The 27,582-nt window shown below is 40.5% G+C and overlaps 1 protein-coding gene across 1 annotated transcript in view; it reads left to right on the forward strand.

The window, feature by feature from the left end:
• The window catches only part of mast4 (microtubule associated serine/threonine kinase family member 4), a 96,020-nt gene that overhangs the window by 17,511 nt on the left and 50,927 nt on the right, over positions 1–27,582 (forward strand). Inside the window, exon 4 of the mRNA XM_078285926.1 lies at positions 5,249–5,373. Within this exon, the coding sequence (XP_078142052.1) occupies positions 5,249–5,373 (125 nt within the window). The remainder of the gene's footprint in view (positions 1–5,248; positions 5,374–27,582) is intronic.

Here is a 27,582-nt window from a genome sequence, read left to right on the forward strand (position 1 = left end):
TCTTCCAAGGCTCCTTGTGGGACCAGCAAGTTGGCAGCATGCCTCTGGTTCTCTGTGAACAATATCGAATGCTCTACTTCAAATAGGGGAAATAGTATGACTGTGTTCAATTACAGAAAGTCTGTTTCGATGAACAGTGGCCATAGACCTGGTTCTTAAACCTGACTCTAAAAAGAAAGCATTCCTCAAGGAGCCCAACAATTGTACTGTAAAATGCGACAGCTTGCAGTTAAACTCAGTAATACCAGGCCTTTCCTATGATGATTTTTCCCAGATCAATTCTTCATGTCTTGGTAGCATTGAGTGGCTAGACAGAATACTATCAAATGCATACAACCTTTACCCTAACATCAGTAACATATGTGAAAAAATACATAATATCAATGAAAAATTTACATTTATAGAGCATGCTTATAGATTTATGCTAATTCTATTGGATTTCGAAAGTCCAAGCACACCCAAAGGTCCCTTCAGAGAACCCAACCAGCTACAGAGTTCTTGAGGAATCCTGAGGTGTCCTTGTGGATCTTTGAGGCACGGCAGGTTTCACTGAAGCACCAGTAATGGAATGTGTTTGGTATGATAAACGAGCTAAGGGTCATTTTTAATTTAGTGACAAAAAAAATCAGGCAATATTTCTCAAATAAATGACAGATTTGTTCCTTCATTTGGTTCGTTCAGGCGACCAAGTCTGTAAGTTAACACCTAAAAAATAGCCTTTGATCATATGTAAATCCAACCATCCATTTTCTGCTTATCTGGGTCAGGGTTGTTGTGGCAACAGGCCTTTTTCCGGCCTTTTTCCCAGCAACTTCTTCTAGCTCCTCCTAGGGGATCCCAAGGTGCTCTCAGGCAGACTGGGAGACTGTTTTCTTGTTATATTAGGATCCCCATTAGCTACCACACACAGTGGTAACTAGTCTTCCTGGGGTCTAACAAAAGCACAAGACAAAGTCAACAATACATAATACAAATCCCAAATTACAACAGATAGAAAAAAATAATGGCGAGTGAGAGAAATAAGCAATATATATGGTAAAAATAAGAACAGAAAATTGAAATAATTGACATTTCCTTGACTGACATCCTGTTTACAACCTCATCTGGTTATGTGCTAGTGCTGGTGACACTGCATCCATTGTGTGGTTGCTCTGTAAATGACGGACCTTTTGGGGAAGTTGGTTCTAGGTCTGGGTACTGATATCAGATCATAGCTGGTCATTCTAGTATTGTGACAGTGTGAGTGAGCAATAAAATGCACATGATTGAAAATAACAGTTGGTGCTGACTGGAGATTATATTTCTGAACAGGAAGATTTCCCTAATCAGTGTTTTTCAACTAGCAACCAAGACAAACGGGCATGCACTGTTTCTCTGCTCGCTCTCATTGAACAGCTGAGCGCTGACGTAGCTGCTGCTCTGCACTAAGTGTAACTTGCAGGTATTTTTTAGCAGCTGATAACAAAACTGCTGAGCTGAGTAAACTAGATGGCAAAGAACTAGAGATTTAACAACCAGCAGTAATATGTTTTGTGAGATGCAATGAGAACATTTTTTGCCATTGCTACACCTCTGCCCATCGTCATAACCATATTGTCAATGGACCAGGACCGGTAGCTTTTTCTCCACAAGATGGCAGTGTCACAAAATCCATAGCGTTTAAGTTTATCAGTAGGTTATGATCAATAACATCAAAGCAGCGCTGAAATCCAGCATTAGTGCAGCCACTAAGTTTCCATGATCCTTTTTGCCAAGCCAGTCATCAGACACCTGAAGCATGGCTGAGCATGCAGAGTGCTCCTTCCTGTAAGCATGTTGTGAATTGGTAGTTAAACTAAATCAAAGTAGTGTTGTATTTGCTCAAATATAATACTTTCAAACACTTTACGTAGGACTGGAGGCAAGCTGATTGGTCTACTGTTTGTACTGTTGAAGGCTGTGCTACTTGTGATACTTTGTGATACTTAGGTAAAGGCACAACCTTTGCCTCCCTCCACATTCTTGGGAACCCTTCTTTTAACAAACATCTATTAAATATATGACAAATTGGAGCAGCGATATAGTTGGAACCAATTTTGAATAGCTTACTCTATTCCAAATGTTCTCAAAAGCTGTGCGAATCCATTTGAAAAAAAAAATGGATTGCTTTCAACCACGGAGAGCTTTAATGACAAATGGAATATAAAAGTTATATTTAAATGCCTTTTTCAAAAATCGTTTTGGATGTGTTTGGATAGTTCGGTATGTACGGCTCTCCCACAGTGACTTTGGCCAAGTTGGCTCCCACTCAAAAATGTGGGAGGACCTCATGGCTATGGGCTGTTGTGGGACGTTGAAGAACTGTTTGTTTTCCCTTGTGAGGTGTATGTGGAGGACTTTAAGCCTCACTGATAAAAATGCTGACCTTCCTACCATCAAGCAAACAGATAAACAAACCGACATTAACATGAAATGAGCCTTTCATTGATTGAGACTGGATTGAGAGTGTGTTTCTTGCTTTTATTAAATTCAAAATAGCTCAGTACCTGCAGGCACATATTTTGAAAGGTCCTTTAATAGTTTAAATATGTACATTAGCTCTACAGGTATATGCAAATTTCTAAACAATTACAAAAAGATAGGCTATACCATTCTAACATCAAACACAAAAGTTGAAAGTGACAGAATCAGAGAAACGTATCCTTCAATCAGAACATAACGCTTAATTTGCTTTGCACAAGAAAAGAAAGGCACAACCCCAGAGTTTCCAAACCTTGGGGTCGGGACTAGTGTGGCCCCTTTATATGAAAATGGGGTCCCTAAAAAAATTCCTAATACAACTTTAATGACAGTAGTACATCTAATCCTTAGTTTAGAATGAAAAATGAATGCCAACCACTAACGCAGGACATGAGGTAATATCATTTAAAATGGCAAATTCAACTGTGTATGAAACCCAGTAGAAAAGCGGCATTGTGTGAAGATTGTTGATTTGTCCGTTTATATTTCCAGTCATGATTCTGCTTTCCACAGGGGCGTCTGCACAAGGCCGAGTGGGGAGCGGGGAGATTTGCACCCTGCTGACCTTGCAAATACCCGGCCTTCAACTGGGCTGAAATTAAAAAGCGTTACCTTTCTCCCATATTTCTTATTATACCTCTTTCTAAAAATGTTGAACAGTCCCTCAATAGAGATTTCCTTTTTGCTGGGAAGTGATGGGCTCTAGTGAGGAAAATATTTGCCGGTAAGGAAGGAAGGACCACAATTTTCCCCCCTCGTCCTGTTTGTTCCCCCCACAGTTCTCTTGATTTTTACCGTAAGGCCCAGGATGCAACTGCGAGCATATACAGTATACTGTGACACACCAGGCAGAAAGATATGACGTATCAGTAGAGCTCTTCCTGATTAGGTGCCATACTGAGGCTTACAGTCTTGTCTGCACAGAGGAGAAGAAAGTTGAAAGAAAAACTTAACAGTGTTCATGTTCAGTGTTTTTAGCTGTATTATTTCACTAGCCCAGGTCTGTGGCTAATAGCAAGTCATGTGTTTGCCTTTATTAGAGCAGTCTCAGAGAGTGGAGAATGACATAAATATGATTTGAATTATGAAACTTAGTAAGCTGCCTGGCTATGACACTTTCTTGTATGTTTGACAGGGATGGAAGTTTGGAAATTGGTCTCTAATTTTTCTGTAAAAATGATACGTAAATAATGACAAAATCTGTTTATTTTTATCATAATTAAATCATTATTTAAAACATTCTTTAAAAGTGGCTATTTGTGAATTTATAAATGCTTAAACAAAATGAGAGGTGCTGCTATTTGTTTTGAGTCCTAACTGTGACCTGGTTCACCCATTTGAATTGGGCTCTAAAATCAAGGAGGCAGTCAGAGAGCAGCGCCTGTACCATGTGTTTCATTTTGCCATTTTTTACATAGGAATGTATGGAAGACCAGATTAGATTCTTAATGTATTCATATTTTTTATTTTTTGGTCTTTTTCACTATGATCAGGTGGCTGTTGACACAAAATCCCAAAGCTTTCATGGCTATCTCTGGCGTTTTTAACCACTGCCCCCTATCCTCTACCCTGACCAACTTTGTCTTACTAAGGATAATAAAACTGTAGAGTTATTCTCTGCCAACTAAATGGGGCATACGACTCATCTGTCCACCCTCCATTCATTGTGTCTGATCCCAACTTGGTCTATCTTGTCCTAACTGACAGGCCTGTTATTCAGCACCAGCTCTCGTTAGATGTATAGCAGTAGTGTTTGAAGGCTCTCATCTCACTGATCCTAACCCTGATCCCTAAGTTCCCTAAGTCCCTAAGTTTACAGAAGCCCAACACAACCGATGTAAAGACATACCTGCTTTAGGCCACATGGACTAGAGATATTCACTCATGTGTTATGAGTACAGTCTACTTGTCTCCTCCTCCTCCACTAGGCCAAGACTGTTAATCCTCCTCTCTCTGCCTCCTGCTGGGCTTCCTTCAACAGGAAATGGAAATATACACATGCGGATGAGAGATGATGACACTTCTAAGAAAGATTTTTCAGTTCGCGGAGCAGTCGGTGTTACACTAAGATGCTGCTAATCCAGATGTCCGCACTGCTAATCTTCTGACATGTTTTAATCTTTGTTTTGCCTCGGGGCTCTGTGTGGAATCCACACATATCAGAATGTGAGACAGAGGTGAAAGTGGATGGATAGATGAAGTGGCATTTGAATACTTGCTGCCATCTAGCTACCAACACTGGGAGCTGAATTTGGCCACCGCCTTTTGCTGCTTGACACTTAATATCCTCATATTCCATATGTTACTCGCATGAAACTTGTTGGGTGCTTCTTCCGTTTCATTTCCTTCATCTGAGCTTGAGCTGTGTCGGGGTGTGGCTGTGGTTGTGTAATGTCGGGATTGTCAGTGTGATCTCTTAATGGGCTTACTTTCACTCTGGTCTAATTTAACCCTTTGCTGCCCTGCCTGCCCACACACAGCTGACATTAGGGGCTTCAGCTCTGTACAGCTAAGGAGAGTCGACAGCTAGGATTATCTTACCTTACTGTTATGTCATTTGACCTCTGCTCTATCCCCATTCACTCCCTTTATAGTACATCTGGGGATAGTGGAGGGTGGAACTTCTATTGTCTCTTAATGACATACTTTGGATGGATAGTACTACGGCAAACCACGTTGACAGCTGCATGTGTTTTGGTCAATGTCTTTCTATCACTTTTCAACTGAACGTCACACTGTTGCTCTGCAGGACAGTACCTCCTGCTGAACACCAACCCGCAGCAGGCGTGGCAGCCGCCGTCTGAGACCTCCAACCTGGTCCGCATGCGCTCCCAGAACCTCGGAAAGTCGGACCCCTCCCTCACCTCCAGCCTGGTAAGTACTTCCTGATTCGTGACCCCTGCCAGTGTCCCACATCCTGATCCAGTTAGGATGCATATGCCCATTACCTCATACTTTGAACTGGCTGATTTAACGCAGTTTGGTCAAAACAAAAGCTGCTCTATTTTCACTGATCCAGTTATATTAAGTCATGATACATACAGGATTGCACTCAGAGGAGGATTGCTTACCTGAGAGCTTTGTTTCTTTCTTTACAATTAATGTCCAATATGCATGATAGTGACAGTTTTAGTTCTACAAGGATGATGTTTTCCTGAAATGGATGGCCTGAGGTATAGATGGTTTTCTGTTTGGTGGAAATAGTAAATTGAATCATGGAATCTGGGTTTTAAAGTGGAATTCAGACGTCAACATGGAATATACCTGCAGCACACCTACTATAATACATCTAATCAAAAAACAGAGTATGATATTACATTACAGCTTGGCCTAAACTATCTAAGCTTTAAACCTAGCTAAAATACACTATGTCCACAAAAGCATAATGCCAAAAATAAAGTACTGTAAATTTATTATTTGAATTATTTAATGTAGAAACTAGGTGGAAGTGAAGTGATGCTTTTACATCAAAAATATATTAAAATGTAATTGTTTTAAAATCTTAAAATATTAATTTAGATAAAATAATTGTTAAGAGGAATCTAAATCACCACTGACATCAATCAAATCCTATTCCCCATAAAATATTATCCTAATGCCCGTACCGCATCATAGGTCAACAATCATAAAACAAGAAGTTTCATAGTAAATGTGCGGAGCTGATGGCAAATTACATTAATAATGTATTCCAGAAAAAAAAAGTTGTTTGATCTTAAAATTTGGTTGCTGCTCTTAATTCTTTTCCGGCACCAGTGCTCCAAATAAGATATGTGAGACATTTTTTACTTGGGAGAAGCCTGAGGTAGAAGCTAGACTGATCCAAGCCTTGAGAGTAATCAGTAAAATCAACACTAAAACTACCAGCCACCAGTGTGGAGAAGCTGAACTAGGGGTTGTAGAATCCCATGATGTGAGATTAGACTTTGTCAGTAGGATGGAAGCAAAATTTTGCATAATCAACAAGGCCACATTACTCATAGCTATGCAAATCTAGTGACCTTCAAACTTTTCGTGACACTTCTGAACAGTTCCGTGTGTGACGTTTTCTGCTTGATGTGTATGGGTGTATTTTCATCTAACAGTTAGTTATTAACCTAATGTTGCCTCTGTTGTATGAACTGTTATGTCCAGTCTTAGGGCTTAGTTATGTTTTTACCTGTTTAATTTTTGTTTTTGTGTGCTGTTATGGAGCTCTGTTTTTAATTAATGTCAGGTATGTTTTGTTAATGGCTTTTATTTATTGTTGTTTTGCCTTTTATAAGCAGTTTGTTGCATTGTTTTGGAAAGTGTATATAAATAAATCTTGTGTTTGTGCAGATACAAGTTTTTTTAAACATGACTAGCCACACAATGTCAGTGCTCACAATGATCAAAGATAATTTACTATATTGAGTAATAGTAACACTATTAGGAATGCATGCATTTTTGAAAGTTGGAATGATTCAAAATATACAAAAGCCCATAAATAGGAAAGAAAGAAAGACATTTTGAAAAATGAAGATAGATTTCATGGTGCCCTAATTAAATCCCTAGTTTGGACTGAATGAAGTCATCGTTGACTGTTGCCCTATAGCAGTGACCTACAGAATGGGAAGATGCACTATCTGTCCTTCTGTGTCCTCTCAGACAACACTGATGGCTATGTTGATGGGCTATATAATGACATCCTTGTCTCAACCTGGTGAGATGCAATCAAAAGCACAGGCTAATCCAATCCTGAAGATATGAGTCATTCACTTTAATCCCAATGTCTGTTCAGTATTTGTTACCTGGATAGAGAGGAGGTTGATATAAAGCATCTGAGGCTCTTTTGTGTGTGTGTTTGTGTTTGTGTTTGTGCGTGTGTGTGTGTGTGTGTGTGTGTGCAGAAACTGTGACTGTATATTTAGTAACCGGCACTTGCACTACTAGTGCACAAAGGGACTGTAACCTGAACTAGATGTGTCTGACAGATTCTCAGATGGCTCAAGTCATTATGGTAATCCTGTTTACTCTAATAACATAATACTGCTATATGATCCTGATGATTGATTTTGAGGTTTAGATTTCAGATATAGTGTTTTACTGTTGTACTGTAGAAATGAAGGCACTCCAAGTGATTGTAATGTATCACTCTCTGCATCTAACACATAAGAAATAAGCAAAGATGTAAACAAAGTATGTATAACCTCTCAATTATTTCCCACACTGGAGGGCGCTAGTGCATTTCCATCAGTATTTGGAAATGGAACACACACTTGAGCTTGTGAGTGCTACACATAAATCCTGCTGACTCTCCTGAATGTTGAGACATTTGCATTTAATAATAATGCTATACTTTACTGATCCCTGTAGAAAAAATATTTTTTCACCAGCCAACCTCCACTGGGAGGTCAGAGGTCAGGCTTAACTGCATAGCAGCAGCCCTGGTGCTGGTAGGGATTCATTGTCTTGGTCAGGGACACTTCAGCAGGGTGGAGGCTTGTTGATACGGGGCCTTGAGCACAGGTCCTCCAGTTGAAGGGCAGTCTAGTCATTACACCACCTGCGGCCCGACTTCTACCTCTATCCAGGAATGAATAAGCTGCTGCAGAGAACTCAATTTTCTCTCTGTTCAGAAGACAGATTTTTCCTGCTGGATCTACAAAAAAACACAAATCAAAGACTTTTTTTAAAGCCACTGATCAGGTCATATTGAACACAGTAGATATTTAATATAAAAGTGCTGTCGTGGTACTCTAAGCCTTGAAGAGGAGAGGACTGTGTAATGTCCTCTCTCCTCTGTCCCCTGTCCTCTCTCCCCTGTCCTCTGTCCCCTGTCCCCTGTCCTCTCTCCTCTCTCCCCTGTCCTCTGTCCTCTGTCCTCTGTCCTCTGTCCCCTGTCCCCTGTCCTCTGTAGTGGTGTCCCCTGCTCTCTGTCCCCTGTCCCCTGTCCTCTGTCCCCTGTCCTCTGTCCCCTGTCCTCTGTCCCTTGTCCCCTGTCCCCTGTCCTCTGTCCTCTGTCCCCTGTCCTCTCTCCTCTCTCCCCTGTCCTCTGTCCCCTGTCCCCTGTCCTCTGTAGTAGTGTCCCCTGTCCTCTCTCCTCTCTCCCCTGTCCTCTGTCCTCTGTCCTCTGTCCCCTGTCCCCTGTCCCCTGTCCTCTGTCCCCTGTCCCCTGTCCCCTGTCCCCTGTCCTCTGTCCCCTGTCCCCTGTCCCCTGTCGTCTGTCCCCTGTCCTCTGTCCTCTGTCCTCTGTCCTCTGTCCCCTGTCCCCTGTCCTCTGTCCTCTGTCCCCTGTCCCCTGTCCTCTGTCCTCTGTCCTCTGTCCCCTGTCCTCTGTCCTCTGTCCCCTGTCCTCTGTCCTCTGTCCTCTGTCCCCTGTCCTCTGTCCTCTGTCCTCTGTCCTCTGTCCTCTTGGAGGTGAGGCCGATGTCGTGGGATGGCTCCCGGGAGACTTCCACGTCTTATTTGATTCTTCTCAGACTCTGCAAACAGGAGCTCAGGCCCTTGATTGAAATTAATGATTTCCAAGGCCAGGGTCAATGGAGCACAAACACAATGCCGTCTTATCAAACTGAGATCGCTGCAGTTTCACAATTTGTCTTTTCTAGTTTTACATTTTTTGTGTTTTGTATACAAATGTGTTTGTAATTGATAGTGTATTTTTGCATGTGTCTGTCTCTGTGTCCCGTCTTGTCCATCAGTCCATGCAGCACAATGGATGTTACTGCGATGCCTCATCTTATCACTCTGTTTGCCCCTGCGACTGCATGCTTAGCACCACGAGAAAATTCGATGCCGGTGACCACTGCTCAGAGAGCGTCTTGCCCGGACACGGGCTGAATCGCTGATGTGCTGCCACATCCTCACGCTATCTTTTGGAGTAGACCGCACTGTATTGAAACCTCTACAGTCTACAGCTGTTTATTATCCCGCCTTTAGAATTGGCTCAGAAAAGATGGTGAATTTGACCTTGGGAAAGGACTGAAATAGACAAACACTTAATCTTTCTACCTGCTAAATAGAAGGTGCACTTTTTTCTTCAGTACAGATTCATAAATCCTCAGTTTGAACGTTGTGGCCGTTATGAATCCGTATTTTCTGGTATAGGGATATGTTTATTTCCCCTATAAAATGGGGTGTTTAAAAATATATTCAGCATTCTGGAAACTAGCCCAAACGATGATGCCAGTTAGTTGTACAGACACAATTTAATGGCACTTGCCGTAATGATGATTGTTTGTGTTCCTGGGCTGAAGAGCATCAGTCCCTGGCCTTACTCACAGTGAATGAGTGGAAGGCTGCCAGCATGCAGACTGTTGCTGCTCCAACATGTTGAACATGAGATTGTGTAGATTCTGACCAGACTGAGATTTACATTTGGCAGATCTCTCCATGTCTGAAGAGATTTAATTGGCTCGTGTTTGGATTTTCTTTCTGTTTGTTCAGTTTTGAAATGTGCGATTTTGAAATGTGCAATAGTTTATGGTTTCTGTGCAGGCTATATCATTGCTCTTTTTTTGACCAGAAACAAGGAAAGTGACAATATTATTACAGTTTCATTGCACTTGCTCCCAGTAAAATTTTGAGCTACATTTTTTGTTCTTCATTATTTATGAAGAAGGACATGATTCATTTGCTATCGCTGACCTTTTAATACCATATGATCAGATTCACAACGACGGCTCTTCAGAGCTGCTGAGAGTTCCAAAGTCTCTAAAAAAAATAAATAAATAAATAAAAAAAAATCAGAAATTCATTTCCGAACGGCATAGAAAACAACTCTGGGTACATTCTGATTCAATTGGTAAAGGTAATCCATCACTGTTAATGAGTAGCCTACAATCTCTTTGCAATCATTTTAATAATCAATCATTTTAAATAACCCTAACCCTCCATTCACCATTTCATATTAATGCGCGTATTCGAGAATCTGGCTTCTGCTTGTAAACAAGAAGAGGCAAGATAACTACATGTTCGATTTCCGCGTTTTCCTCTCCAAAATAAATCTTTTAACCAATAGCTAATGTTCTCTGCAGTTACATCAGGACCCGCCTTCTGTCAAGCTAACATGCAAACCAAAGCAAGGCACTTCCGCCAGTTAGAGTCTGTAAAATGAGACATAAATTAGAGCTACGTTTTGCACAATTACGGCTTAAAATTGCAGCCCTTCTCTTTACTCTGAGTACCTCGTCATGTTTAGACAGTGTTTGTTTCAAAATATTTACTTTGAAAAACAGCTAAGACAAAGGACGCATAGCAAATTCTCATAAAGTGATAAAAACATTGGAAAACGATCTACAGTGATGTAAAACAGTAAGGGAAGGCAGGTAATGAGCAGAAACCAATCAATCACGGTGGAATTGCCTTTTAACTTATTCAGTCCAAATTCTTCTGGACCAGAAAGGAAACCTGTTATGGTTGAAAATATCCTCATATTAAAGCTTGACAGTTCTTGGTATTATTGTTTGGTTACATGTATAACAATTTTTGAATGCTCAAGGGCATAAAACACAGACAATAGGAATGTGTTTTCCCCTCAAAGTGTCCTCTACTCGTCCGCACCTTCATTGCTGCTTTAAGACTCCTTTGTTTCTGTCAGCCATGCCTTGCCCCTTGCCTCCCAGGACTCCTGTTATTGCTTTTGCCTTTTTTTCCTCCTTTATGCTCTTCCGTCATGCCCCTGGGTGTGCAAGGGTCTTTCCATACCGTGGCACATCTCTCTTGACTGTGATGCTCTTTGGCAGAAAATCAATACTTCACTTCTGGCGTGATATGGAGATAAGACTGTCATAATCCTGATGTTGTGGCTTTGTGGACTCTCATTCTCCCTCATTATTGTAGTCAGTGATGTCCTTTGCTGATACGACTGTTTTTTTGGTGCAATATGTAGCTGCAAAGCAAGGGACTCGGCTATATGTGGCTATCCATAGAAGTGAACGCTGAACACCCTGTTACCCTGTTTTGATAGAACCTCCATAATTTTCTGGTTTTCACTGTATAGTCCATGAAAGCCTTCAGCACATTCAAGATCACTTACCTTGTAAAGAGAAATATATCCATTCACTAGCTGATCAATGGATCACAGCAAAATCATAGCAAGTAGAAAAACATAGGTTTCTACTTTTACTTTTTATGAACTTGTGTTTAACTGATAATTTATTTTTCTCATTGTGCTATAGTTGTATTGTTAATTGGTTAGGAGTCAAACATGTTTTCTGAATTTTGCTGAATTAGCCACTGAACAAGCCAGCACTATCAGTTGTTCTTTTGTTTTCTGTTAAAATTAAACCAACAAGTGTAACACCGAAATCAGGTTGGAAGAATTTCAGTGTTACACTTGTTCAGGTTTAATAACATAATGAAAGTGATTCACTTAAAAAAAATTAAGCAGGCTGACTGTTTTTTTAATATATTGTCAGGATCTGCTTTGTTCGCGTTCGTTTATGTGCTAGAAGTGTCATTTGCAGAACTGTTTCGCCATATAATGGCAGTGAATGGTGAGAGAAAAAAATGCAATTCTCCAATCGTCTCTACTTGAGCATCAGATAACAGAGAATCACCTATTTTGGGGTTATATCATGTCCAGGAAGCTACACAACCCAAGGTACTGCCAAAGTTCAACATAATTTTAAAGTATATTGTTGACACACACAAACACATGGTTGGACTGATGAATAGCAAAGATTCTTTTATAGTGTTCTCCATGGCAACAGAAGATGAAGTGACAAGGGCATGACGCTGTTCCACTTCTGTTTTTTTACACTCCTCCTCCATGTTAACTTTAGTTGTGTGTCCCTCCACATGACGTACATAACACATCACACGGAGCTGCCTCTCGCCGTGTGCGTTCACACTGCGAGCCGCAGGACACAACAACAAGTCGCTGGGAGTCCATTAATGTCCTATAGAGCTGAGCGACCGAGGAAACTTGGCCGATGCCTAGACGGTCAACAGGCTTGTTGGCCGAGGAAAGTTGGCCGCAGATGAACGCAGTCAGATTTCTGTGCTTCCTTGTTTCCTTACTGATGGGATTTAATTCCATGAATAATAGTTCGGCCTGGCAAGTGCAAAATGGACAAGAAGTTGATTCCAGCCATTCGAACAGGTTTCCCACGGGCCTGGAAAATACTTGAAAGTTTGTGGAAAAAGCCTTAAAAGTTTTTGAAAATGAGTGTATGCCCTTTTTTATTTATTTCATTTGGTCCATTTTAACAGGGACTGAACTCTGTTCAGAGCTTCCCAGCTTTCTACACTTTTTATTTGAAAGACTTTAGGAATAAATGTCTCAAAAACTGTTGTTGTTTTTTCGATGAATGCTACCTAATTAGCACTTGCCAGCAAGCTTTGTTACCTCATTAAAATGACGTAATGTTATGAAAGGCAAAAGCAAAGGAGCAAAAAATACCTGATTTGCCTGTTCCAGAGTGGAGTGAGGGCGAGGAGGTTACACACTCCTGAAATGAGATTCAGCAATCAAGATGAACACCAGAGTTTCCTGTTAGCTGGTGATGTCATTTAAGCCCCTCCCCCTTTCCTGATTGGCTGTTTTTGATTATCTATTTCTATTGATTCCAGAGTCTCATTGAGATCAGTGATGGCATGTTGGACTCAGGGGAGAGTTTCCTATCGATTAGTGATGTCATTAATTACCCTCTCTCTTTCCTGATTGGCTGTTTTTCGTTGTCTATATCTATTGATCTCAAAGTTGCATTAATGATAACTATGGTGATCCTAGTATGCAGGACTTCACTGATAAATGTATCCTCAAATTGTGTGAAAAAATGTAAGAGCTAACAATGATGTGATGGGAGCATGATGCGTTGTTTTAAAAAAACATTAGCTTGTCATAAATTATGTGCTTGTCTTTCATTTTAGTTTATTTCACTTTTTAACTTTAAAGAAGTTAAGAAAGATGTAAACTTAATGTCTGCCTGTCCTGCTCTATAGAAACAGCTTTGGAAGTCAAGGCACAGTAGCGACCTTACAGAATTCAAAATTACACATCATGAGACATATTGCTGTAATGTAAATGAAAACTGTCACTCCTGATGAAGTAGTTGCAGTTGAGCTGTCAGACCCTTGTCATCTGCTCTGTTGGAAGTGACATTTTCTCTGTTTTGAGATTCTACTGTGATAGCCTTGTACACAATGTGACTTTGTGTTGCTTTGAAAGTGGGAGAAATGAAATGAGAAGAAAGGCTATAGGTGACTCCGGTTGGATTTCCCAGGTGGTCTCAAGCTGACATCCATTTCATGTCATGAATGCATAAATTCATATACAGTTTGGTCCTTATAGTCGTGCATATCATGTTTTCTGTACTGATTGGAAAACGGGACTAGTATTGAGAGTGATAGATTACAACCATTAGTTCCTCTTGGTATCTTTATACTGGTTGTTAAGGTCAGAGGCTTGCCTCTTCTATTGGGCTTTTTAGAGTTTGATCACGGTTGGTTATATTCTCACTCCAGAAAGATTGGCTTTGGACAGATGGGATGTTTGCGCTGCTTTACATGCAGGGAATTGACAAGGTTGAGACACCCGACTCTCTTTCTTTCCTTCCTGCTTTCTCCGCAGGCCGTGCCCCTCCTCTGCCCGCCTTGGATCCGCAGGTTGCCTCTTGCTCTGGTAAGCTCAGGCAGAGCAGAGGCTGTGGCTCACTCAATCAGCACTCTCTGCATGCTTTCAGCGCCAACGCTCCCTCTTCTCTCTCTAGGCAGCGAGGAAATGACCTCAGCTGCCCACCTGCCAGGAGGAAATGAGTCACAGAAAGCCCCTGGACTTGCCCTAGAGGCCTTTCTGCAGCTCCGCTCCGAGGCAGAGACTATCGGCCTTTATGGCTCCATGCCCCCTAAACCCACCAAAGCAGCTGTAACCGCTGTGATCGGGCTACAGATGTTTAAAAAAAACTTGTAAACCAATGAAGGTTGTCGCTGTCACAGCCTTTGCCCTTTGCCCATGAAGTCATTTGCTGACATTTGAATCCTTATATGAGCTGGAGGCAAGCTATTGTATGAATTGTTCTCTGAATGCTGCATGCAGGAGCATAGCGCCTGCAGTATTTACTTTCAATTTACACTGCGGGGCGAGTTCTCTCTATTGAATAAGACAAATGACCCTTCCCTTGTGTTCTTGCAGCTTCTCATCCTCATTCTCAGTCCAAAGTTGATTTTTTTTAAAATTTGTTCCTTTTAAGCAGCGAAAGACGGAGCAGTGAATCGGGACTAGTCAGTTGGAAGCAACGGGATGTTTTAATTCCCGCAGGTAATCTGGAGGGCATTGTTCAGACCCAGGGAGTTGTACTACTGTAATCCTCCTCCTCCTCTGAGGTTTTAAAGGTTTATACAAAAACAGCGTGATTACCCAAGCACAGGCCCGGCCTTTCTCCTCTCTCCTCCCTTATCAGCACAGCGGCACAAATGACTGTCGCCCCAGCCGCTATGCAACACTCCGCCGGCTCTCTGTCGCACAGGTCGAACAATAGGGAAAGTTTATGTAGCGGTCACCTGTCTGACATTCCTCCGTGCTCCTCCTCCGCCAGCCGTAGTGGGTAGCTGTCATTCCAGTCCATGCTCGCTAACAGAAATCATTTGAGCTTGGCTGGAGATGAGGAGAATGGAAGGGGCCCACTTAATATTCACAGAGCGGTACCACAGTGAATGGAAATGAGCGCGAGAGAGAGAGAGGGTGAAAAAAGAGAAGGGGAGGGGGGGGGGAGGCAAAGAAAAACACAGACTGAAACGGACTGTGAAATTGCAGGATGGAATTGGCATCATTGCATTGGAAACAACTTATTTTCTAAATGCTAATAATTCAGTAGGGGAGTAGAGTGTGGGGACATTGAGTTTGCGAAGATCTGTGGTCACTTGCCGACTGCCTCAAAACTCAGATCTGTGCGGTCCTGGAATGAGTTGTAATAATAGATGGAGGCAGTGTGTGAAATTGTTGGAAATTGACGCGGGATATGCAGTTGTACACATAACAGGTTGTGCAGGGGAGTGCGGTGGTCTAGTCCAGTCGATTACGGCATGATAATGGTAAGTAGCGTGTTGTTCGGAGTGAAGGAAGCCTTCACACATCCAAATCAGCCCACAACAGTTGTCTCACATTTTCACACCGGGTTAGAAGACGGCCTTGGGCAGAACCCCTTTTTTTTTTGCTTCTCTGTGTGCATGACTATTATTTTTCTCTCTCTCTCTCTCTGTCTCTGTCTCTGTCTCTGTCTCTGTCTCTGTCTTCTGTATTTTGTGTCAAGTGTAGTCTCTGCCATCCCGGTTCCTTTGCCAGCCTAACCTTCAGGTGCGCTAGAGTCTTCAAGTGATTGAATGACTCATTGACTGCAATAAGACTACTAAGTCCGTTAGCCCGCCTGCCGCAGACAGGATGCCGGATTCATTGTGAAGGCTGAGGCTGGACAATGCTGTGAAGGATATCCTGTAATTGTCATGGTCACCTAGGGTGCCCGAAAAGCGTGGCCGCTCAGAGAAAATGAGTCCTGGGGCCCCCCGGCTAACCCCCTGCTTACCCCCCCCACCCCCCACCCCCCCACCCCCTCGCTCTAGTTGCTACGCTAAATTAGAACTGCCTGTCTTCTCCCTGCTGCCCGATTCTCTCTCTCTCTGTCTCTCTTCCTTCATTTCTCTCCCTCACTCCTGGAGTTACAGAGGAGAGGAACAAGAGGAGGTGTCAGCTGACTGCCCCCCTCCAATCAGATAAGTTCTGATGGAAGTGTTTAGCAGCTGCTAAGATCAGATTTAGCCGGAGGGAGGGAGGGAGGGAGGGAGCAGGAGGCTGGAGCTAGGCAGTGCAGCATGGCTGTGCACCGGTAGGGAGGCATGATAAGTCGGGTCCTGTGCCATGGACGAGTCCAGCATTCTGAGGAGACGGGGGCTACAGGTAGGGGAGCGAACGGAGCTGGTTCTGTGTGCGCTTGAGGCTGCGGAGTTAGTTTGCATGTGTGGATGGTTTGTGAGGCTCCTGCAGCGTATATGTGCTGGTTAACGGAACACAGTTAGGACTTTCAGACCTTTTGTGTTAACACTTGGCAGTACAGAGTGAATAACAATTTGGCTCCGTGGCATGCTGCTGACTGTGTGTGTGTGTGTCCTGCATGTGTGAATCTATTCACAGAGCTGTGGTGGTAGTTTTCACTGAAATATGTAGATGTACTTGTGAGGATGATTCTGTTGATGATAATAAAAGGTTGAAATTGACTAATATTCACTGACAGTTTGACTGAAGAAATGTTTCAAATGTCCTCAACTTAACTAGTTTATATAGTTTTAGAAATTCATAGCTCATGTGATTCTGAATATGTCCCCAAATTAATGAGTTATTACAGTCACTACAGCCTCACATTATCTGTGGGATTTTATGTGTATAACCTGCCTGCAGGGGATGAGAGCTGTGTGTTCCTGAGCTGGACTGATTGTGTTGAGTGAAAGGCTGTCTGCCTGGATCTTATGCTTTATTGTCTCTTTATGATAATGGAGTATGTAGTGAGGCTTGTGCCTCACTCTAATTGGGTGAGATTAGGACAACTGTCAAAACCAATTGCTGTACTTTATCAACACATTATTGTATTCATTGTGTCATAACGTAAGATATAAATGGACAGACAAGCCCAGTGGAAGTGGAGAGGGAGTGGAGAGTATTGGAAAATGAAATTGCCTTATTTCACATCACGTCAGATGATTTTAATCCCAAGACCTTTTAGATATTTATAATTTTCTCCAGCCGGTTGACGAACCCAGCAGTAACTCAGCATAATTTCTGCTTGATTTTTAATTTTGCTGATTCTATTTTGGTAGTGAGGCCACTTATTTTGTTTGATAAACATGTTCAAAGGGATGGCTTTTTTTTTTTATTCAACTCAAACTGTGTGTTGTGAATCCTAATTCCCCGTGACTCATTTTATGTCATTCATTTTAATTAGACTGCACTCTGTAGACGAATTAAAGCAATAAAACAGGATTTATGCTCCAACACTAATTTCACAATAAACAAAGGTAAGTTTTGCCTGTTTTGCCATTTTATTTCCCTGTAATGTTTTATTCAACTGTCGAGCAAATTCTATGAATGAAGCAGATAACATTTGACTTTCATGTTCACAGTTTAAGTGTCAATGTGTTCCTCTGTGATTACACATCTTTGTGAAAATTTGACAGCAGACATTCTGACGTTTAATTTCTGCTCTCTGAATTTTTTTTTTATTGTCTTAATGGATTTCTCAGTAGAAACCATTAACATTTTGTGTAATTGCTATGTGCGTTTATCAGAAACTTGTGCCCTAATTTCTATTCCATTGTCGGCTGCGTTAACTTTAAAGAACACCACCACCTTCTTCCTTGTTCATAGTCGCACACAAGACATTGTACCACAGGTCTTTATGTGCCCTGTGGCGCCAGCTAAACCAAACAAAAGAGCCGTTCTGTGGCGAGGATGCCCCGGCGCTCGCACTTTAGAATTCAAATGGAAACGAGGAAGTTAGTTTGTCAGGTAAATCAATGTAACCGCTTCAACTGCAACTTCCCATTCATTCCAGGAAGGGATTACGTCATTAAAGTCGGATCACGATTATGTTAAATCTATAGGAAGAAATGGACACGTGTTCTATTTACAATAAGCGTCGGTGCTTGGGGCTCAAGGCAGGAGGTTGACACATTTCTACATTACTTTGGTCTTCGGTGTGTCGCTGCTTCTGTTTTGTTATGATATATAATATGTTCAAAAAGTTATGTTTTAATTTGGGTTGTTTAACAAAGATTTCTTATAGTTGCTGACAGTTATCTGGCAATTTGAATGCTCATTTGTCCATATGTACTGGACTGTGTGAAATAGTTTAGTATAGCATCCTGTGCATTAATGTAATGATCTATTTCTGCCTGTAGTCTAAAGCCAACAACACTCCTCCACAACTAATTGTGGACTCACACTCCTTGTCTGTGAGTTCTTACTACTTAGTTATTAATCACATATCAAAACATCCTCAAATATTTATCTTTACAGTGTGTTTATTTCCTGCATTATTGATTGGCTTTCCTTTTTTTGTATGAGAAATAGTGAAACTAAGCAGCAACATCTGAGAAATATTTTTGAGGAAATAAAATAAATACCTATTTAGTATTTTGTCCATTGTGATGTGTGAACGTGCCTTTTACTCAAAAGGTGAATGTGATCGCGCTGTTTGTGATGTAGTATTCAATAATGTGAAATAAAATGTGGTGAGTGCAAGCAAAAAAGATGCAGAATTTTTTGCTTGATCTGCACTCAAAAAGACCAGGAAGGGAAGCCTTAAGAGTGACTGAATAATGGGACAGTTTACAGAATGCATTTTTAGATTTGTCAAAAACAATTTAACAACCTACCAACCGACAATACACTTAAGAATTATTGTTTCCCTGTCATCAGACCCATTAATAATACATTGTTCAGCTAAAGTGTGTTGTTGTTCAGATCAGTACGGACGTCTGTCAGCATTGTCAAAAGCTTGTTTTTGTTTATGTTGTTGTCCAGAGGCGAGTAAAGAAGGTTAATGAATTGAGGGAGTGGTGCGCTCTAATTAGAAAGAGGTGACGGCTGTGTGCGTGTGTGTGTCGTCCTTGTTGTATTAACTTTATAATTACTGTAGCATGTTGATTCCCAAGGGGCTTTCCTGCATTTGTTTCATTCACTTTTCTTTTCTATCTGTGCTAAATAAGAATGAGTTGGGCTTTAGCAGAGTGATGTGAAGCACTTCTGTAATTGCTTTCCCTATAAAAGTAATTACCTTCATACCTACAAGAGAATGCTTACATTTTTAATATTACAGTATGTCAACGTACTTGTTTCAGTACAATGGGTGCTCCGGTAATTCGGCTTGGTTTCATTGAAATAGACCAATGCTGGCAGTGATTGACATAATATAGGTTTGTAGGCTTTACAGTTCATTAATAAAATGACTATTACTTTTTGAATCAGGACTCAACTGATTTTTTATATAAGTATATAAGTATGTTGTTACTGAGATTTGGCTGACCTCCAGGTTATTTCATCAGGAATGCCATTCTCTGATTTGATATACAATATGTATAATGGTCCGAATGTGTCGGCTGCTGTGTTTGAAGGTTAATTTAAATCCTAGGAAATATATCAGCAGTTATAGTAAAGTGCCTGGGAATGATACAGTATGTATTGGCTTATCCAAGTGTAAAGGACTTCCAAGCGTTACAAGCACTTCTGTTCTCCACTTGCTCCTATGTCTCTTATCCATTTGCATGGTTCCCTTTGGTTCAGCCCTTGCGGTGTGGTAGAGGGAGCTGTTGTGCGTGTTGTGATGCACCTCTCTAATGTCTCTATAGTCTGTTTTTCATGGCTTGGTGTCAACAGTTTTCTTATTATATACAATTTGTGGGCTTTGTATGGATTTTAATGATGCCTGTAGCGGTAATACAAGTCCTCTGTCTTAATTAGGAGCAGCCTGTCGTAAGATACAAGGTTGTGTTGTGGGAGCTTAACTGTACTTCTGACCTTGTTAGGGTTAGAGCTGTGAAGTGGTGTGAGGCAGCTGGCGAGATACAATCTGCGTGACAAAACACTATAAGATAGATAGATAGATAGATAGATGCAAGACTACATTCATACAGTGCTCATATACACCAGAAAGGCCATCTAGTTACACATTAAGTAGCATTTCTCGCCACTTTTTATCATTTTTTGTCTTGTGTTCATTTTGTATTCATACGTACACTCAACGATTGAGACGACAACAATGAGAACCGCTTCACTCGAGCCCAGAAGAACTCTGATACAAGAGGCAGCAGGGAGGGCTAGTGATTAGTGAGACCTTTCTTCAGCCGGAAGGCCCAGCTTTAATCCCTCGTAGCAGCAAGTAGCCGCCCTGCTGAAGTGTCCTTGTGCGAGATGATGCGGCCCTATCAGCACCAGAGGCACTTCACCGACCCTGTGGAGGGGGGCAAATGAAAAGATGAAGCTCTCCTTGAGGTTGAATAATCGCTAGAAAAAAGATTCGTCATCGGTGGGAAATCAAACAGGAGACGGCGTAATGTCTTATGGTTACGCTCGCATAACAAGTAGATGCATGACCAGAATATACTTTTGTATTGGGGGTTCTGGAAGTGTTCAAAACCACATATTGCAAGTTGTAGCACAATTGCAATATATGTGAAAAATGTCACATTATGACGTTCCGTCCGTATTTTGCAGCCCTACTTTTAAGTATTTCTATTAAATGTTTGATTTTTCTAACTGCTGCAGAAGAAATGGCAATACGAACAAAATTGTGTAAGGGCAGAAAATGAGATGGATGACGTCAAGCCATTGTTGATAGTCCAGAGATGTGCAAGAGGTAAAACCGTGTGCAATAGCAGCCTCTAGTGTGGATCCCAGGGGGCTGCCTCCTGTTTGCTTAGAGAACACCTCCTGCAGAGGAACATGGTGTGAAGAACAGGTTTGATACGACTTTACTGAGGGAGTAAGAGAGTGAAATTGCTCATGGCTGGCTATTTGGTGTATGCCATTTGAAAGTGGATGATCATCTATTGTAATGATCTACTATGATTCCTTAATTTCCCCCAGGGGATTAATACAGTGTCTGTCTGTCTGTTATAGCATGTTAAAGTCAGCCTATAATTCAGTACTGGCTATATTGAGTTACTCTTACAATTGTGAACGGCTGCTTCATTCAGTGGAACCTTTTAAGATTTACATTTATTTTGGCTATCAGGTTCCATTATCATAATTAAAAGGAGGTCCTGAGAAAGGCAGTCAAATTAGATGAAGATATGTTCCATTCCAGGCTAGAAATGAATTGTTTGTCCCGTACAACATTGGACGAGGCAGTGGATTTAGCCTCCTCCTGATACCTGATATCCCGTTATCAGGGAAAATATGGGGATTAATCAGCAAAACGTTCTAATAGGATTTGTGGGCTTTGCTGTTGAATCTCCCCCTGATGGTGCAGAAATTGATACCTGTCAGATGGAGCATAATGGCGGACAATATTATTTCATACAGTAGGATTTGGCGTGATTTAGTTGTCCTGCTCCACTATCGACTGGTTTTAAATGTCATTCTTTGCCTGCCACTTCAGATGAAAGAACGCACTTTGAAGGATCCTCACCCAGCTCTATACTCTATTACCTGTGTCTACTTCCTGTCCTGCACATGTGTCAGAAGCAGATAACTGACTTTATTGATCTGCTTGACCTCTCCCAGTCCCCCGATACTCTTGAGGCCTCTGGCCACTGGCTTTGAAGCAATGTTTGGGGTTTTTGTTGGATGAAGTTTTTCATCATCAGTAAGATCTTTCATTAAGATCCTGTTTGATTCTTAAGGTCAGTTTACAAACTAATAGGCTTCTTTCTTTATCCAAAACACAGTCGCTGCAGAATGCACACTCATTAAAAATAGTTACATATTTCCTTTGAAATAGACGCCTTTATTGTTAACTATTGAAGAATCATCTATGCAAGAATCACCATACAAAGAACAGTAGAAAATAAAATGCTTTGATTTTCACTTTCTCTAAAATGATATAAGTGATTCTGTCCTCTGAGGTGTTAACTGACCTGACCTTTACTGTGCACAGAGAGAACTTTGGCTTCTGGCCTATGGTTCTGACACATAGCTGTTCAATAAGTTCATAATAAGTTCTTACTTTAGGTTTATACCATTTTCTTTTCAATTAATACAATTCAATTAATACAAATATTGTTATAAATAAGAAATCATTTGTTTTTAACACCCTTTACATCACACCACATCTATTTTGATAACTAACTTTGAATCCTAAACTAGTCATTTAAAAATAAGAGTTCACTGGCCCATGGATAGTTACCTCCGCCAAGGAGGTTATGTTCTCGGTGCCGTTTGTTTGTTTGTTTGTCTGTTTGTTTGTCTGTTAGCAGGATTACGGAAAAACAACTGGCCCGATTTTCATGAAACTTCGTGGAAGGGTGTAGCATGGGCCAAGGAAGAACCCATTAAATTTTGGAGCGGATCCGGATCCGACTCATGAACAAGCAATAATAGCACGAACCTTGGCGGGGGTCTGCGCTCTCCGAGTGCCCTTCTAGTTATTAGTGGTTTCCCAAATAAATATTGTTTTAGAGTCTATGGTTGGGCATATTTAGAAGTCTTTTCCAAAGACGAAACATTTCACATTTGTTTCTAGATGTTTATGTGTGAAATACATGCTACATGCTCTTAAACCTTGTTGTATAAAGATGGGTGGTTTCATGACTGTTTTAATGGTTTGGATTGACAGCCCCTCACTACCTGTCATCTTACAGTCTGTGTCACTGTCATAATTACATCTAGTGCAAGGCTGCTATTTACTAGGTGTCAAGAGGAAGAGTGCCAATACAGAATCAGCTTAGCCTCTGATTATAAGGTAGTCAAGTGGATCTGGTCATTGACCCTAAATGAGTACCTCTGCCTGTCACGCCTGATAATTATAGGCAAAGTGAACTAGCATCCAGATACAATAGGAAGGATTGGGTGGATTCAGCTTCCTTGATTCTAATGTCACTCATTATAATGTTGATTTGATGACATTCATCTTATTGCGGCTTATTACGAGAAAAGGGATTTTCCTGCGAGTCAGCAGTATTGCAAGGTAAAGTCAAGTGGACTTTTGATCTTGAGACATAGGAGCATCCCAAACAAAATCAAGGGGAATTATTAATGCAGCTGTACGCATAGGCATTTTTTTTTTATATATATAAAGGCACTACCACGGCTTTGATGTCATGTCTCGGAGTGGAGAAGTTCTCGCTAGCGGTCATTCATTGCCTTTCACCCTGTGGACTCGTGAGCCATCTCAGGTTGTTCATGTCAGAATCGATCGCTCCCTCTCATATGCTCTCATGCACTGAAGAGATTTCTCGGTAAACGGGTGCTTGGATGTATCGGGTTTACTTGCAATAGAGTTTTGTTGTGCTGGCTGACACTTTTGAAGTTCAGGAGCGAGTATTTACAGCAGATAAAAGGTTTGTCTCTCAGGTAGTCTGTACCCCCAGGTCTCTGCTAAGTCTTCTGTCAATGCTGACTAACACCAAGCTCCTCCAGGTCCTTTTCAGTACATCCTGCCTGGTCTAGGAAACGATTCGCTGAATGTTGCCAATTGCCAATGTGCCACCTACTCTTATCTGCTGTATTGGATTTGTTTTAGGTATAGGTGGAGATGGTCTAAATCTGACTGGCTATACTCGAAAAATCCTTTTATTTAAAAAGTTATATATGTAGCCTACATCTGTGATATAGTAGGAATTCCCTAAATATAGTGTCACACTTAGAAGTAGAAGACTTTTGTGATCCTGGAGGTGTATCTAAGAGGGATTTACCGACACCTGTCAAGCTGCAAATGATAGACTACAATCTGACATTTCAATGAATTGACCCCCCTGTGTAAAATATTCTATGCATTTGGTTGGGGTAAAGCATTTGGGGATGGGTGGTCTTTAAGGAAAGAAAAATAAAAAACAGAAATAAGGTGTATGAATTGTAATCGGTGAGGGAATGTTGTACAAAATAATGAATTTATTGATTTGAAAACTAACAAGAGATATGAACAGAAACACTTAATTAATTGCAACACTTCCTTTGTAGTGTATCATCTCAGTTGTCCTTGCCACTGTTTTTATGTAGGCCGCACTAACAGACATTTATGACACTGGTTAGCTGAACATAAAAACATAAAAATAATTCCCTTCTGCGTATTGAGGGTGTTGAATCTATGAACCCATCAGTATGGAGGTAATAGACTTCAGAGGTTAGTCCAAAGGGAAACGTTTTGGATTCATACATTTGATGCTTGTAACTATCCTGGGTTAAATGAGGAGATTGAGTTTAGAGTTGTCTTGTTAATACAAGGCTACAGCTTTAAGTGTGGGTCATATTATGTTATTAGGATCTAATGATGTTTCAGCTGTTTGATTGTATAGTCCTACAGTATTTTGGATCATGGTTGAGTGAAGAGAGATTCTGTTGTTTACTGGTAGATCTTTTGTTATTTGTTAAAAAAATAATTTGTTGTTGCAATCTGTCATGTCCTATGAGCTCAGAGTGATGTTTGTACTGTGGTCCTATGATGATTCAGTGGACTGTATTTTATGGTTTATATGGGTGTCTTTGAGTCCTTCTCTTCCTCCTCCCTATCTTTTTCTCTTTTTTCTCTTTCTTTTCTTCTGTCTTGCTCTTTCTCGCCCTCTCTCACACTCATAGTTATGCATATTTGTTCCTTATTATCCCTTTTTTCAGCTTTTTTAATTATTGTAATATTCTAGGGGGGTATTTTTCCTTGGTTTGGTCCTCCAATGTCTTTACATACACTTTTTGTATGTACCTTGATTGCTAGTCTTTGATTGGCTGTAGTATTTCTAAATCGTGACTTGCTCATTGTGGAGCCATTTCTCGCCCTGATGAAGACCTTATGGTCGAAATGCGTTAGCTCTAAGCCGTGACAATAAAGGCTTTTTAAATTTCAAGCTTTTAGTCTCTTCCCTCCTTACTGGGTTTAGAGTGCCTTGGACTTTGAGAGTGTACTTCTTTTTTCTCACTGGAGGCTTTCAATCTTAGAGCTAGTATCTCAGTTTTCTATAGAATTGATTCCTGTTCCCAATGAACACCTATAAACCCAAGGACTTCACTACTTTTTCTTAATCCACAAGAGCACCAAGTGTTATTTCTGTCTACTAAAATGAGCTTGGCTCTCTGCTTCAGTCTAGATAATGCAGCCACCTGCTAGCAACTCCTGACTGGGTGGGAGAACTGTCAAGCTCTCTGAAATAACACAGGAGTTGAGAGTGTTCTCAAGACATAAAAACATTTATGCATAAGTCTTACTTAAAGTCATATTTAAATTTGCATCGCTTTAAGAATTGTCTTGCAGTTTAGACAAACTTTCCACTCTGACAGACTTTATAAATGTCACACATTTACGTGAGAATATATTTTCAAGCCAGCAGTACAATTAGTCTGTTGTTGTTGAGACTAATAACAAAGTAATACATGTTTGGGAAGGCTTCAACTTGCATTTTAGGTGTAAACTGAAGTGTAGGCACAGGGCAGGATAGATGAGCATGGAGGGGTTGTGGGCCAAATTCAACAAAACATCTGTGATGGGAGGAGCCATCTGACATGCCCACTCTCATCCACTTTCTTCCTCTTGTATCCAAGCTTTGTTTCCACTTACACTAGGTGCTCTCCCAAAAATAGCAACATGGGCAGTTACATCAGATCCTGTGTATTAATAAAATAGGCCTATTGAGCACAAACAAAACTAATGCAACTGGCAGGCATGAGTTGTTGAAATGGCTCACTGGCAGAACAGACCAGACTGTTGTACCTGGATTATATAAAAAAAAAAAAATGTGTATTTACACAACTTATGCAAATACACTTTTTTATTTCAGTCAAGGCTACACTACAGGGAGTGGAAGAAATCTGTAAAATGCCCTTCAAGTTATGCTCAGACAATTTTAACATTAATTTTGTTGTGACATTGATATTCATGTTTTATTATTTATTTATTTATTTATTTGTTCCGCTCATGGTAATGCACAGCTCCAGAAAAGGAAAAAAAAAAAAAAAAAAAAAAGCAATTCACAATCAAAACACAACTCAATTTACACATTCCATGACCGAAAAGGAGCAGGGAGAAGAAAATCTTATTTTGCCTGCCCCTTACTCAAAACATAAATAAACAATAGAAATAGATGGTCTGTCAACCCATTACCTGACAACTTCATATAGTCTAATTATTCTTTCTTTATACATTTTCTTGAACTGAAAGATATTTATACAACCCTTTAAATCATTCTGTAGAGAATTCCACAGTTTGACGCCAACAACTGAAATACACATCTGCTTTAAAGTGGTCCGTGCATACTGATGCTTAAAATTAAATTTCCTTCTATGGTCCTTGTCCTCTGAAATAAAAACAAACAACTTTTGTAAATTTTCTGGTAATACTCTGCTTTTTGCCCTGTACATAACTAATAATGTCTGTAACTCAACTAAATCTTTAAGTTTCATTAGTCCTGACTTAATAAACAGTCTGTTGGTGTGTTCTCTTGAATCCACTTTATGAATAATTCTTACTGCTCTTTTCTGTAATATAAACAATGGCTTTATGTTGCTCATATACGTGTTGCCCCACACTTCCACACAGTAACTAAAACTAAATAACTAAATAAATAAATAATAACTAAATATTCTTGCACCTTTGTTTTTACATATGCTATATGAGATTTCCATGTCAGTTTTTCATCCATTATTACACCCAAAAATCTAAATCAAATACTCTTTCAATATAAACTCCATGGTGGTATTTCAAAGACACGATAATGCATAACTCCACGACTCTTAACAGGCTGTTGCTTTCAGCAAGCCCATTTACACAGGTAATAGTTTGTGCGTTGGATTTTCCACATGTAGTGTTTTTAAAACTCAAATATCACAGCCTCATCTACTCCAAGTGATCCTTCATCTAATAAAAAGGACTTTAAAATCAAATTTTAATCACGGCCCATACCTCTCTCTGTGTAAGTGGCAGGAGAGGAAAAACTCTGAAATGCATTCAGGCCACATTTGTATGCTCTGTGTAGCCTGACTGAAAGCTCTTCAGCCCATCAAGTAGCATAACATCCAATGGAAAATACTTTAGTAACTGCTTGTTCCTGTAAGCTTTTATATTTGAAAGCATAGATGTTTGGAACTTCCCCTTCTCACTAATTCGAATCGTGAATATTTAAAAAATGTTAATAGACTATGTTTCAGCCTTTCAATTAAATTAAATTTGTAATTTGTGCAGAGAACTCATGATAGTACTGCAATCCCTGTTTGATATCATCTGTAAACCATAGCTGTCAAACTAGTGTTTTAATGGACAAAAAAAGCTCAAAATCCTCAACACTGTAGACAGTGTTACTCTGTTTATTTTGATTAAAAAGTTGTTCATACAAAAAAGAAGGAAAGGACCAAGGCAACACTTAAAAAAGTTATAAAGCCTTTATTGCATGGCTGATTCATATTGAATTCGTTAAAAACTCCAACTTGTTTTGGCAATATGCCTTCATCAGGGAGTAAAAGGACAGCTCATCACTTCTCTACTGTTAACAAGT

This window comes from Centroberyx gerrardi, chromosome 2 (assembly GCF_048128805.1).
Source record: "Centroberyx gerrardi isolate f3 chromosome 2, fCenGer3.hap1.cur.20231027, whole genome shotgun sequence".
NCBI classification, from domain to species: Eukaryota; Metazoa; Chordata; class Actinopteri; order Beryciformes; family Berycidae; genus Centroberyx; species Centroberyx gerrardi.